Source organism: Oratosquilla oratoria, chromosome 38, assembly GCF_046742065.1.
Source record: "Oratosquilla oratoria isolate Oo_2021 chromosome 38, ASM4674206v1, whole genome shotgun sequence".
Taxonomy (NCBI): domain Eukaryota; kingdom Metazoa; phylum Arthropoda; class Malacostraca; order Stomatopoda; family Squillidae; genus Oratosquilla; species Oratosquilla oratoria.
Window position 1 is genome coordinate 23,988,630 of NC_134814.1, and position 12,500 is coordinate 24,001,129.

The following is a 12,500-nucleotide window of genomic DNA, read 5'->3' on the forward strand; positions in this document are numbered from 1 at the left end:
GTCCACTCGGTAAAACACTTGCTCCATCGCTTATCAGTCGTTCGCGCTAACATACCTGCGCAATTCCACTTTCTTTCACCGCCTCCACAATATCTTTCACTTTAGTCTGCTCTCTCACCCAACTTGCTCTCTTTCGTTCTCTCAGTGTTATTCCCATCACTTATCTCTCTGTGCCGTCCTTAGCTTTGTTTCCATCGCCTTTGTCAGTTTCCAAGTTTGACACCCGGAGATTATTGCTGGCAAAATGCATTGATTGTAAGCTTTACGTTTCAAATATAAAGGTAGAGGACCTCTCACAATTCTATTATACTTACCAAACACTTTCAAACCAGTTGGAATACGTTTTTTTATTTCATTATTATGATCTTTGGTCACTTTCACCATCTGGCCTAAATAGTTATACTCTTCAACTTCAAGACTCTCACTATCGATTATAATCTCTTTACTTTGAACTTTCGTGTTGAACATTACTTTGGTTTTAGTCTTATTCATTTTTAAACTTACTTTGAGACTTTCCTTGTTTAGATCACTCAGCATATCTTGCAAGTCTTCTGTTTTTTGTGAAATAAGAATAATGTCATCCTCAAATCTTATGTGGTTCAAATATTCGCCATTAATCTTCCCAACTGAACCTTTTGAAAATCTCTTCCAAGCAAGCTGTAAATAATTTGGGTGAAATTGTATCGCTTTGCCGTACTCCTTTCTCGATTTTGATATTTTCTTTATCTTTATGTAGTCGAATTCTAGCGGTACTTTTCGCATAAATCTTTTCTAAAACTCTTACGATATGTTCGTTTGTACCCTGATTGCGTAGCGAGTTTAGTATTGCTATTTGTTCTACTGAGTCAAAGGCCTTCTCGTAATGTACAAAAGCTAAAGACAGAGGTATATTGTATTGTGTCGTTTTCTCGATTAGTTGGTTCATCGCCTGCAAATTGTCTAGAGTCGAGTATCTGCTCCGAAAGCCTGCCTGTTCTCTCGGTTGGTTTCCATCTAAAACTTGACATAGTGTAAATCCATGTGAACAAGTTGTATAGACACGGTAAAGGAAACATGGACTGGAGGTGAAGCTTTATTCCTGACGTTTCGTCTAACGACTTTCCCAAAGGAATGAGCATACTAGAAACATACAGAGATTATAAACCCGCCTTATGGCTCAAGGGGGTGTGCGAGCGTATAGCGCTGTGTCCTGATTGGCCCGCTGAGACAGCCAATCACGAAGCGCTATATTCGCTGAAGATTTGGCCCAGGTGAAGCTCCCAGCCTTATTGTTGATATTCGGACGAGTGGTGATGTACGCAGCTTCTATAGATTTTCTGGTCTTCTTATCCATACCTTCGTGTAGAATCTCGGCTCGGTGGTGCAATGGTGGTGCATGTTGACGATTCTGGGCACCTCCCACAATGGAACCGAGCCGAGATTCTACATAAGGTATGGATAAGAAGACCAGAAAATCTATAGAAGCTGCGTACATCACCACTCGTCCAAATATCAACAATAAGGCTGGGAGCTTCACCTGGGCCAAATCTTCAGCGAATATAGCGCTTCGTGATTGGCTGTCTCAGCGGGCCAATCAGGACACAGCGCTATACGCTCGCACACCCCCTTGAGCCATAAGGCGGGTTTATAATCTCTGTATGTTTCTAGTATGCTCATTCCTTTGAGAAAGTCGTTAGACGAAACGTCAGGAATAAAGCTTCACCTCCAGTCCATGTTTCCTTTACCGTGTCTATACAACTTGACATAGTGTATTTGTAAGGATCTTGGAGAATACTTTATATACATTTGATAGCAAGGTAATCGGTCGATAGTTACTAAGGTCCTTCTGTTCTCCTTTTTTACGAAGCAAAATCACTATAGCATTGCACCACGCTTTCCTGACGTAAGCACTAGGTGTACGACTGAGCTATCTTAATATGAACTTCTTTCCCTGCGTCTTTCAACAGATCTATCGATATATCATCTTCCCCAGATGCTCTTCCTCGTTTCATTTTTTTAGAGCAAATTCTACTTCCTTTGTAATCTTTGGTACACCACTAACGTCTACACATGAATTTACTGACTCAACTACGGTCTTCGACGAGTAAAGCTCTTGTTAAAACTCTTCTACTTTTTTTTACCATTCTGCCCCTGCATTTAATGATTTCTCCATTTTTATCTTTCAAACATATCATTTGCTGTCTTCCTAAAGCATGTCTGCGCTCGGTCACTTTACTATTTTTACCTTTCCGAATAGTTTCCTCTATTTCATCATGTTTCTCTTTCTTTTCTCTAATCTCTGCCTGTTGTTGATAAGCTTGTTTAATTCTACTCTTTGTATTTCGTCTCTCCTGCTTTTGATCTGCATGGTCCTCCTTCTTTTAATTAGGTCATTTGTAGCTTTGGAATATTTGTTTTTTGTAATACTTTTTGTACTTCCTACTTTCTCTGCCGATTCCCTAATGATATTCACTAAATTCAAATTCATATCTTCGACGGTGTCCTCGTTAGTTCTTAAAGCTTCGAATCTATTCTTAATTTCTAACTGAAACTCCTTTTTATTATCCTTAATCTTTGCAAGACTTATTTTTTTTTTAAACTAGTTTATTTCTCTCGGCTCTGAAATTGAATTTAGCTGTGCAACCTACCATTCTATGGTCACTACCTATGTTGACTTTATTTATCACCGTAACATTGCTAACGCTTTTGCTCTCATCTTCTAATATGAAGTCTATTTCGTCCTTTGTTGTTCCATTTGGTCTTCTCCACGTCCATTTTCGACCTACACGCTTTTGGAAGAAAATGTTCATTATCCTTATGTTGTAGTTTTCTGCAAAATTGACTAACATCTCGCCTCTGTAATTTCTTTCACCTACTCCAAATTTCCCAATGCACGACTCATCTCCCATCTTCTTCCCCGCTTTAGCATTAAAGTCGCCTATTACCAACGTGTACTTTCTTTTTTCTTGATTCATTACCTGACTTAAATCATCATAGAAGGATTCAATTTCATGGTCTGAACTCTGTGAAGTTGGTGCATAAACTTGAACTATTTTTAGATTGTACCTTTTACACAGCCTAATCACAATCCAAGCTACCCTGTCTGATAAACTACTGAACTTGATTACGTTACCAGCAATCTCTCGGTTGATCAAGAATCCTACTCCATTTTATCTTCCTTTGTCCTTACCTCTATAGTAGAAGAGGTGGTGACCATCTTGTAATTGCATCAGCTTTTCTTCCGTTCTTTGGTCTTCGCTCAGTCCTACGATGTTCCAGTTGATGTTGTCTAGTTCTTCCATTAAAGTCTCCAGCCTGTGGTCTTCTGAGAGAGTTCTGACGTTGTAGGTATAGATCTTCATTTTCTTCATACTGCTTAATGTCTCCATTTCTAATCCTAACACAAGCTCTACTACTCTCATAAAAACTCTTAACTGCTCTTAACAGCTTTTCTCCCATCCCATATATCTGCAGTACCTCCTACAGTGTCTTCCTGTCTACCAGCTCCATAAAAGCCCAAAAAACATCTTTAATTTTTTCTATATCTTTCTCACATATCTGTCTTACCACAAAAATCTGATCTACACAACCCCTACTTGTCCTAAACTCACACTCTTCCTCACCAATTACTCCCTCTGTTCCTCTCCTAATCCTCTCAATCAAGACCCTCCCATAAACCTTCCCAACTACACTCAACAAGCTGATCCCTCTGAAACTACTGCACTCACACACTTGCCCCCCTTTCCCTTGAATAGCCGAACTATACAGGCACTCCTCCAGTCCTCGGCACTCTACCCTCTCTTAAATAAACATTAAACAAACATTAAATAACCTCACCAGCCAGTCCACCATAACTGTATCTCCTTTTTCAGACATTCTGCATGTCATCCATCCAACCCAGGTACCTTACCTGCTCTCATCATCATCTTAACAGCTGCTTTCACTTCATCCTTCCCTCTTTCCTCCCCATTTTCCTCAGTCATCACGGACATTATCTTAGTGCTACCCACTACAACTACCTTTCCCTCTCTATCCTCCCTCACATTTAACAACTCCCTACAATACTCTGCCCACCTTCCTCTTATTGCCTTCTCTTCCATTAACATCTCTCCATCTGCACCTTTTACCTTTTCTTCTCTACTTGATTCGCCTCCTCTTTCTCTCTTAATTTCCTTCCAAAACATTTTTTTTTAATTACTTTCAATTTTTTTTGTCACACTCTTACCCCATTTTACACCTCCTCTCCTCTTTGCTTCCTCTATCTTATGCCTAACTTCCTTTCTCTTTACTTTGTACCTCTCATACGATTCCCTCGTCCTAATTTGTAGCCAATCTATGAATGCCTGCTTCTTCTCTTCTACAAACTTCTTTGCTTCCTCATCCCACCACTCACTACCCTTTCCTTCTATTTCCTCCCGTCCTCCTGGTTCCACACACCATCTTTGCACACCTTGTGACTCCTTTCTTGAACCATCCCCATTCCTCCTCCACTCCTAGCTCTACTCTCTCCTTTACTCCCTCCCACTCCTCTTTCAGCTTCTTCTTATACTCATTCTCCTTTTTTTTTTATTTAAGCAGTTCACTCTAAGTACCTCCCTACCTTCTGCCCTTTTCCCTTTTCTCCACCTATTCCCCATTCTCAATTTACCTTCCACCAGAAAATGATCTGATATTCCCCCACTCTCTCCCCTTTGAAGATGTACATCCTTAACTCTTCCTACCATACTCCTGGTCAGCACTATATAGTCCATTAACGCTCTATCTGCCACCCTTCCATCCACCACCCTCTCCCATGTGTACTTATGCTTGACTTTCTTCCTAGATCTTGACTGGTAAGGGCACAAAGACACCTTACCGATTTCGATCTCGCCCATAAACACGGGTAGACGCGAAGACCCTGGGCCCGAGGGCCTGTGCGTGGAATCCATCCAAATGTGGGCCTTTTGTCGGATTTTTCACATTTGTGTGTATGGTATCAGGACCTTTGGCCTGAGTGGTGTCCAATTGCAATGGACAGCAGGCCTGGTGGCCCTCCACCCATGGGTGAGATGGTGGCCCAATCTGAGTAGATGAATACAATAACCCCAAAACGCCCCAAAATCCAAAGGAAATTTGCCGAAAATTATCAGGTGACCAATTTGGCCCAAATTTACCCCACAGGGAGAGAGTCATGTACTGAGTATAGCTAGGTAGAGATGAGGAGCCTGGGCCCAAGGGCATGGCTGTGGTGCTCTTCTGAATTTGAGCCTTTTCTCCCTTTTTCACTTTTGGGCGGATTCCAAGTGGACTCCACGGGAGCCCTGACGGCCCTCAACCTGTGGGTGAGGTGGTGGGTAAATGGGAGCAGGTAACCAAAATGACCCCAAAACGAGAAAAATCACCCTTTTATTAATGAAAATCGGCAGATGATTGATTTGGCCCAAACCTACCCCAGAGGGTGAGAGTGGGCCACAGTACACTACAAGGTAGATGCAAGGAGCTGATACCTCTCGTCATACTCTTTTTTTTTTTTTTTTTTTTTTTAACTTAAAATGACATCTAGAATGTACAATTAAATAAACCCTTTGACAGATATTTCATGGTGCATTCTTGACCTTTATCTAATTTATCTTATGACCGTCAAATTCTGTAAATTACACTTAAACATATTGTGACAATCAAGAAGAACCCTGAAGAGGGCTATAGCTATTAGCCGAAATATAGAAGTTATACTTTCTTCCAAGTTTCCTTTTATTCCGACTGTGGGTTCTTCGTGATTATTATTTACAAATGTGCCACTACATTTTGTCCAAGTGATATTGTGACATGCTTATTATTACGGTAAATTACATATCAGGACTTCAGTGTCCATTTTGATGCAAAAGAACCTTCAAATTGTCTTTATCATTTAGTGTCACGATGTTCAACACAGCTAACTTCATTTCCGTCTTCCATAGTCCTGCTCTTTGACCTTGTCTTTCCTAAATTTATTGCTAGATTTTACAACTAAAAATGTGTTCTTTTGACTTAGGTTATGTGCTTGCTTTGAATAACATATATATATATATATATATATATTTATATATATATAATATAAATATACATATACATATGGATATATATATACCAAAGGATTTTTCCCCCTCACATGGGGGGGTAGCCAAGAACAAAAAGGCATAGAAACCACAAACCCTAACTTATTTTGAGGAGTCTGCATATTTCCGTGGTGAATATTGACATTAACGAATATTTCTCAAATTCACAAATTTAATAAAATTTAAATACACATTCTAAAGGTACAGGGGTGACTAAAATATAATGTTATTTTCTAATGTATGTTGGTGTTGATGGTGTTATGGTATGTATTAATTACTTCTGGGATTCTTGCATCATTATATATACAAAAGGACATGAAGTAGAAAAATATTCATCTTACTATATCGCCATCAACACATTAAAGGTAATCCCTTGACCTCGCAATTTGCGGAGGTACTCACTCGGGATGAGGAATCTTCTATTCAGGCGATTTTACGCGCTGCTATAGACTACACGCAAAAACATACATACATACATATACCAAGGCTTTTTCCCCCTTACAAGGGAGGTAGCCAAAAAGGGAAAGGCATAAAAACACTCCCACCCATTTCATCCCTAAATACACTCCACACCCCTCCCACCCTCCCTCTAATCTGAGCACCTCCTGGATGACGGGTCATCCCTGCACCCTGCCCACCGCCCTGGGTCAGAAGCAGTGTCGCAAGACACAGTACATCCACAGCAAGGCCGCTTCATTTAATCGGCGACCCCCCCCTCTCCGTCCCCCTCTGCATATAAGGCGAGGACGGGGAGAAATCCCTTCGGGCTGCGTCAAAATTTACTCACACATTCTACCCCGGCCCCCTCCCCCACGCCTTTTCCTCCTCATGCAGTCACAACATCATCCATATACAACCATTCTCCACTCACCTCTGTCTTCCGTCCTCTCCCTTCCTTCCTCAACAGACATTCCCCTCCTCCCCAAAGCCCCCTTCACCCCATCCATCCACCTCATCCTAGGACGTCCCCTCATGTTCACTCCCTCCACATCTGCCTTCCATACCTCTTTTATTAGTCTTTCTTCACTCATTCTTTCCATGTGTCCAAACCATCCTAATATTCTTTCATCAACCCTATCTCCCAAATCCTTTTTCACCCCTGTTCTCCTCCTCACCTCCTCATTTCTCACTCTATCCAGCCTAGTAACCCCCACCATACTTCTCAGACACCTCATCTCAAACACATTCAAACTCCTTCTCTCTTCTTCTCTTATATTCCACGTTTCTGCCCCATACAGTGCTGTTGGCACAATCACTCCTTCATACAGTCTCCTCTTCGCATCCATTCCCAAATGTCTATTCCTCATTACACTCTTTAAACCACCAAGGCATATACTCGCTTCTCTCAATCTACATTCTACCTCCACCTTCACTCCACCTTTTCCTGCTACACTTGCACCCAAGTATCTAAAACTATCCACTTCCTCCAGTCGCTCTCCCTTAATGTTCACTTCCAGTCTACTGCCACTTTCACCCCTTGTACATCTCATCACCTTACTTTTATCCACATTTATCTTTAGCTTTCTTCTATCACATACTCTCCCAAACTCTGCCACCAGCTTCCTCAATCCCTCCTCTGACCCTGCCACAAGCGCAGTGTCGTCCGCAAACAACAGCTGGCTCACCTCCCACTTTTCTCCATTTTCTTTAACCATCTCCAATCCCTGACTCACTACCCTAGCATTCACCTCTCGCACCACCCCATCCATGTATAAGTTGAACAGCCAGGGTGACATAACGCATCCTTGACGAAGTCCCACCTTTACTTCAAACCACTCACTCTCTCCATTTCTAATCCTGACACATGCTCTACTACTCTCATAAAAACTCTTGACAGCTCCCAAAAGCTTTCCTCCTATCCCATAAATCTGCATAACCTCCCACAGTGCCTTTCTGTCTACCCTATCATATGCCTTTTCCAGATCCATAAAAGCCCAAAAAAACATCCTTCCCCTTTCCTATAGCTTTCTCACATATCTGTCTTACCACAAAGATCTGATCTACACAACCTCTACCTGTCCTAAATCCACACTGTTCCTCACCAATTACTCCTTCTGTTCCTCTCCTAATCCTCTCAATTAAGATCCTCCCATAAGCCTTCCCTACTACACTTAACAGGCTAATCCCTCTGAAACTACTACATTCACACTTGTCCCCTTTTCCCTTGTAAAGAGGAACTATACAGGCACTTCTCCAGTCCTCCGGTACTCTACCCTCTCTCCAGCAAACATTAAATAATCTCACCAACCAGTCCACTCACGCAAAAACATAATTTACACATAAAGACCGAATATTCCGGCGACGGATATTCGGCCTGTACGAAGGATTAGAAAGGATTACAAAGGAGGAGCATGCCGACAGGAGACCTTTTGGTATAGAACTAGGTCGGATAAAAAAAAAAAAAAAAAAAAAAAAAATATATATATATATATATATATATGTATATATATATACGTACACACACACACACACACACACACACACACATATATATATATATATAAATATATATTTATATATAAATATATAATTATAAATGAATAAATTAATAATTAATATAATATAGATAAATATAAATAAAATAAGATCTCTGTGAGGGGTACTATCCTAGTCTTCCGGTAAGGTGGAGTTTGTGACGTTAAACCATATAAATAGAATAAGTAGATAAAAAGGTAAAGTTAGATAATAAATAAACATTATACTCTGTCACGAACGACATCAATCAATCACCCCTTACACCACCAATCCATTCCAACTCCACGCCTCACAAGCATACAGATTTTTTCCTCTCCTCGTTCTTCGCGAGAGACAGATCCCCTCGAGAGGAAGAGATGTAACTTCTCCACAGGGCTGAGGGACAAAGAGACACGTGGGAACGGAACAGTGGGCGTTGTATCCAAAAGAAGTGGCGTTCTTATTGCACTCATTGTCGGAAATTGGGCCAGCCTTGCCATGCATGTGGCTACCCAGGTCACGCGGGAGACGAAGGTCGCTGAGGGCCTACTGCCCGTGACAGCCAGTCAAGAAACTTCTCGAGCCCGGGGGAAGGCCCGTCCCAAGATGACTGCCGAGAAGCATGTGGAAATTGTTCACGTAAAACTTTTCCAGCGCTCATAGTGCTGTTGGCAGGTTGGCCATGGTGGTAGTTCAGTTGGGTCACAAGAAGAATTGTCACCCCGGAACGCCCACATAAAGAATCGTCACCCCATGAGATCCCACCTGAAGAATTGTCACCCCAGTACGCCGAATATCAACAGTGGAATAAAGGTTAGGTTAGGTTGAATGAGGGTTATGCTTATTGTCATCAACTTATACAACCGAAGAATCGTAAACCCAGCATGGCCCACATGAAGAATTGTCACCCTAGGATAGCCCACATGAAGAATGGTCACCCTAGCATTGCCCACATAAAGAATTGTCACCCTAGGATAGCCCACATGAAGAATTGTTACCCTAGCATAGCCCACATGAAGAATTGTCACCCTAGCATAGCCCACATGAAAGAATTGTCACCCTAGCATAGCCCACATGAAAGAATTGTCACCCTAGCATAGTCCACATGAAGAATTGTCACCCTGTCGATGTCTGGAGTGACGATTCATGTGATCCGTTCAGCTGTTTGGGACGAACGCCACCCAGTCAGTGCTTTCCTAGACACTGGTGGCAGCGGTATCTCTAATTCATAAGAGTGCCCTGCCCGCTAACGCGGAGGATTTACTAGTGGGCAGTACTAGAATCATAGCAGCAGATGGTTCGGAGATGCCTAACCTTGGTAAAATTGACTGTGAGGGTTGGTCTAGCGTGTTTCCAGTTTACACACATCCTTTGTCATCCCAGTCGAGGGTCTTCCTGCGAAACTGATATTAGGGGTTGGTTTCTTGCCAGCGCACAGGGTGAGTTTAACATTCCTTCCTTTAATATTCAAAGTTGACGGCAAGGATATTCCAGTAATCCTTGCAGGGACGAGTACTTCAGCAAGATCCATGTTCACTAGGTTTGAGGAGAGACAGAGTCATCAGGGAGTAAGAGAGGTAGCCACGTTCCCAGCCAAAACCATCGAGGCTGCAAGGGTACCAGGTTTCTCTGGTGGAACACTGGGATTGGCCTTCGAGAGAGCAGACAAGCTGACTCTTGCAGGTCAGGTAATCTCAGCCCTGTTCACGGCAGGGACATACGCTAAGGGTCCCAGCCTGCTCGGCCAGGGAGTATTGGAACTGCACAAAACAGAAAAAGGAAAGGCCTGGTGCAAAGTACCCTTTCTGAACATGGGATCTGATGCCCTTGAGATCCAGAAAGACCACGTGGTTGGGAACTTACACTCCTAGGGGAGATCACATTGGTAGACGGCAGAATAGATTTATCAGTGTGAACGGTGCAGGCGACCGAGAAAGTGGATATACTCGTAGTAAGAAGGGATAAACTAAGACGGGAAGTAAGGAATTTCGTCCCCGTCCCAAATAGCAAGGAAACTTTATACATACATACATACATACATACATACATACATACATACATACATACATACATACATACATGCATACATACATACATGATGTTATTACCCATTATCATTGTGTCATTTATCTACATGGGATCCTCTTGGCAGCTCTGAGCTTACAACACAAACAGCGATGTTTTTCTTTATATTCTTCACAAGTGATTTTGTTCAACAAAAGTAAGTTCTACTATATAAGCCAAAGATAATTGCTGTGCTCTTTCATATTTCATTGGATGCTGGCGGATGATTTTATTCAGCTGAGGGAAAGATCTTTAAAGATCTAAAGTCGCTGTGGGCTAGATTGAGCGACGTTTCGTTGCCGACAATTGATGGCAACCTGTTTTTATTTTTATTTTTATCTGAACCTTTTTTATTTGAAGGTAAAGATTGTAGGAGCAATATTGAATGGTTCGAGAGAGTTTTTAGTCTCCTTTGGGCAATGAGAGGTTATTAGAGGCTGAGTGTTCAGCCAGTTGGAAGGGCTCGAAGAGTGCGCCATCTGATGAGACGCTGGGAAGGGTCTACCGTAAGAAGAGCTCTCAGAATCTGTTGGAAAGATTCGCTCAGGCGGTTCCAGACCTTGAAATCGTTGATGATGTCGTCTTGGTTCACCCAAATGTTGTAGAATCGGTTGTCGAGGTCGGGACTCTCCCAGGGCTCGTCTCCGTTGATGATTGTGAAAAGGGTCACGCCGCAGGACCACAAATCCACCGGAGGGCCCAAGTATTTAGAGGACTCGATTACTTCGGGGGCCATGTACGCCCTTGTCCCCACATATCCTTTGAGAAGGACTTCTTTGTTCTTGACGACGTAGATGGCAGCTAGACCGAGGTCGGCAACCTTGAGGACCTTTTCCTCCGTCAGAAGGAGGTTGTCCGGTTTAAGGTCTCGGTGCACGATTCCTCTGGAGTGCAGATGCTCGACTGCCTCCATGAGCTGGCCGAAGAGTCTAAGGGCTTCCTCTTCATTGATGTAGCCGATGACGTCTGAGACAGTCCCTCCTGCACAGTACTCCAAACACAAGACAACTTTGGTGAGCGTCCTCTGGAAGCAGATGAGCTGGACGACGTTGCTGTGTTGGATCTGGCAGTGGACGTACTCCTCGCGAAGGTCCGTCTACTGGAAGAGCCGAGGAACAGACTTATGTGCGACGAGTTCCTCTGAAGTCTCGTTCTTCGTCAGGACGACCTTCCCGAACGATCCTCTTCCGAGAAGTCTGACCTTGCACCAGTCCGAGGAATGCAGGTAGGTCTCGGCCTTCTTCATGTTTTCCTGCAAACTTTCCTTCTTCGGGACTCTGGTGACGAGGTACTTGAAGACTTCGTGATCGTCGGTTCTTTCGTTGGAGGATCCTTGTTTCTTTCCTCTTCTCGAAAGCCACACTCGAAGTCGCTGGAAACACAAATTCAAGAATGTCATTGTTAAAAATCCCACAATTTTGTCAAATATCTCTAGCAGCCGTGGAGCACATATTTTTTCGAAAAGGTCTAATGCAGATTATATTATGAACTTTGTATGAATAGCGAAAAGGGAGCCATGTTGAAATAATCTTGATACATTTTCTTAAATATGAAAAGTGATACATTCCTTTAATAAGCTCATATATAGATATACATTCTCTTTGAAAATCATATGAATTATAAAACAGTAGTGAAATTGAAATACTTTGTCAATAAAGAACACGGCCTCAATAAGGTCATAAGCAACTTTTCACTCCCCCTTACTCTTTCTTTTTCTTTGAGTTTGTTTTTGTGTTTGTACATCTATGATAAATATATACACATCTATATGCACACACAAACACACACACACACACACACACACACACACACAACAGAAATACAAGAGGACACGGAAAGAAAATAAAAAAAGACAGCTATAGAAGAGATTTGAAAAAGAACAGCTTTCCTCACAGAGTAATAGACAGTTGGAACAAGTTAGATGAGAAA

At 42.3% G+C, this 12,500-nt stretch overlaps 1 protein-coding gene across 1 annotated transcript; it reads right to left on the bottom strand.

The window, feature by feature from the left end:
* Positions 1-11,016: 11,016 nt before the first annotated feature.
* LOC143019824 (serine/threonine-protein kinase Chk1-like) lies at positions 11,017-11,970 on the bottom strand. Its single transcript, XM_076175806.1, has 2 exons — positions 11,773-11,970; positions 11,017-11,667 (listed from the first exon to the last, which is right to left on the bottom strand). Exons 1-2 carry the CDS (start codon positions 11,968-11,970, stop codon positions 11,017-11,019), a joined length of 849 nt encoding a protein of 282 aa, XP_076031921.1.
* Positions 11,971-12,500: the final 530 nt, after the last annotated feature.

Excerpts from the sequence above, each read along its gene's own strand:
- LOC143019824 (XM_076175806.1), bottom strand. The coding sequence starts at position 11,970 with ATGACATTCTTGAATTTGTGTTTCCAGCGACTTCGAGTGTGGCTTTCG. Across the intron at positions 11,668-11,772 it reads ATTCCTCGGACTGGTGCAAG|ACGGACCTTCGCGAGGAGTA; the intron begins GTCAGACTTCTC and ends CTCTTCCAGTAG.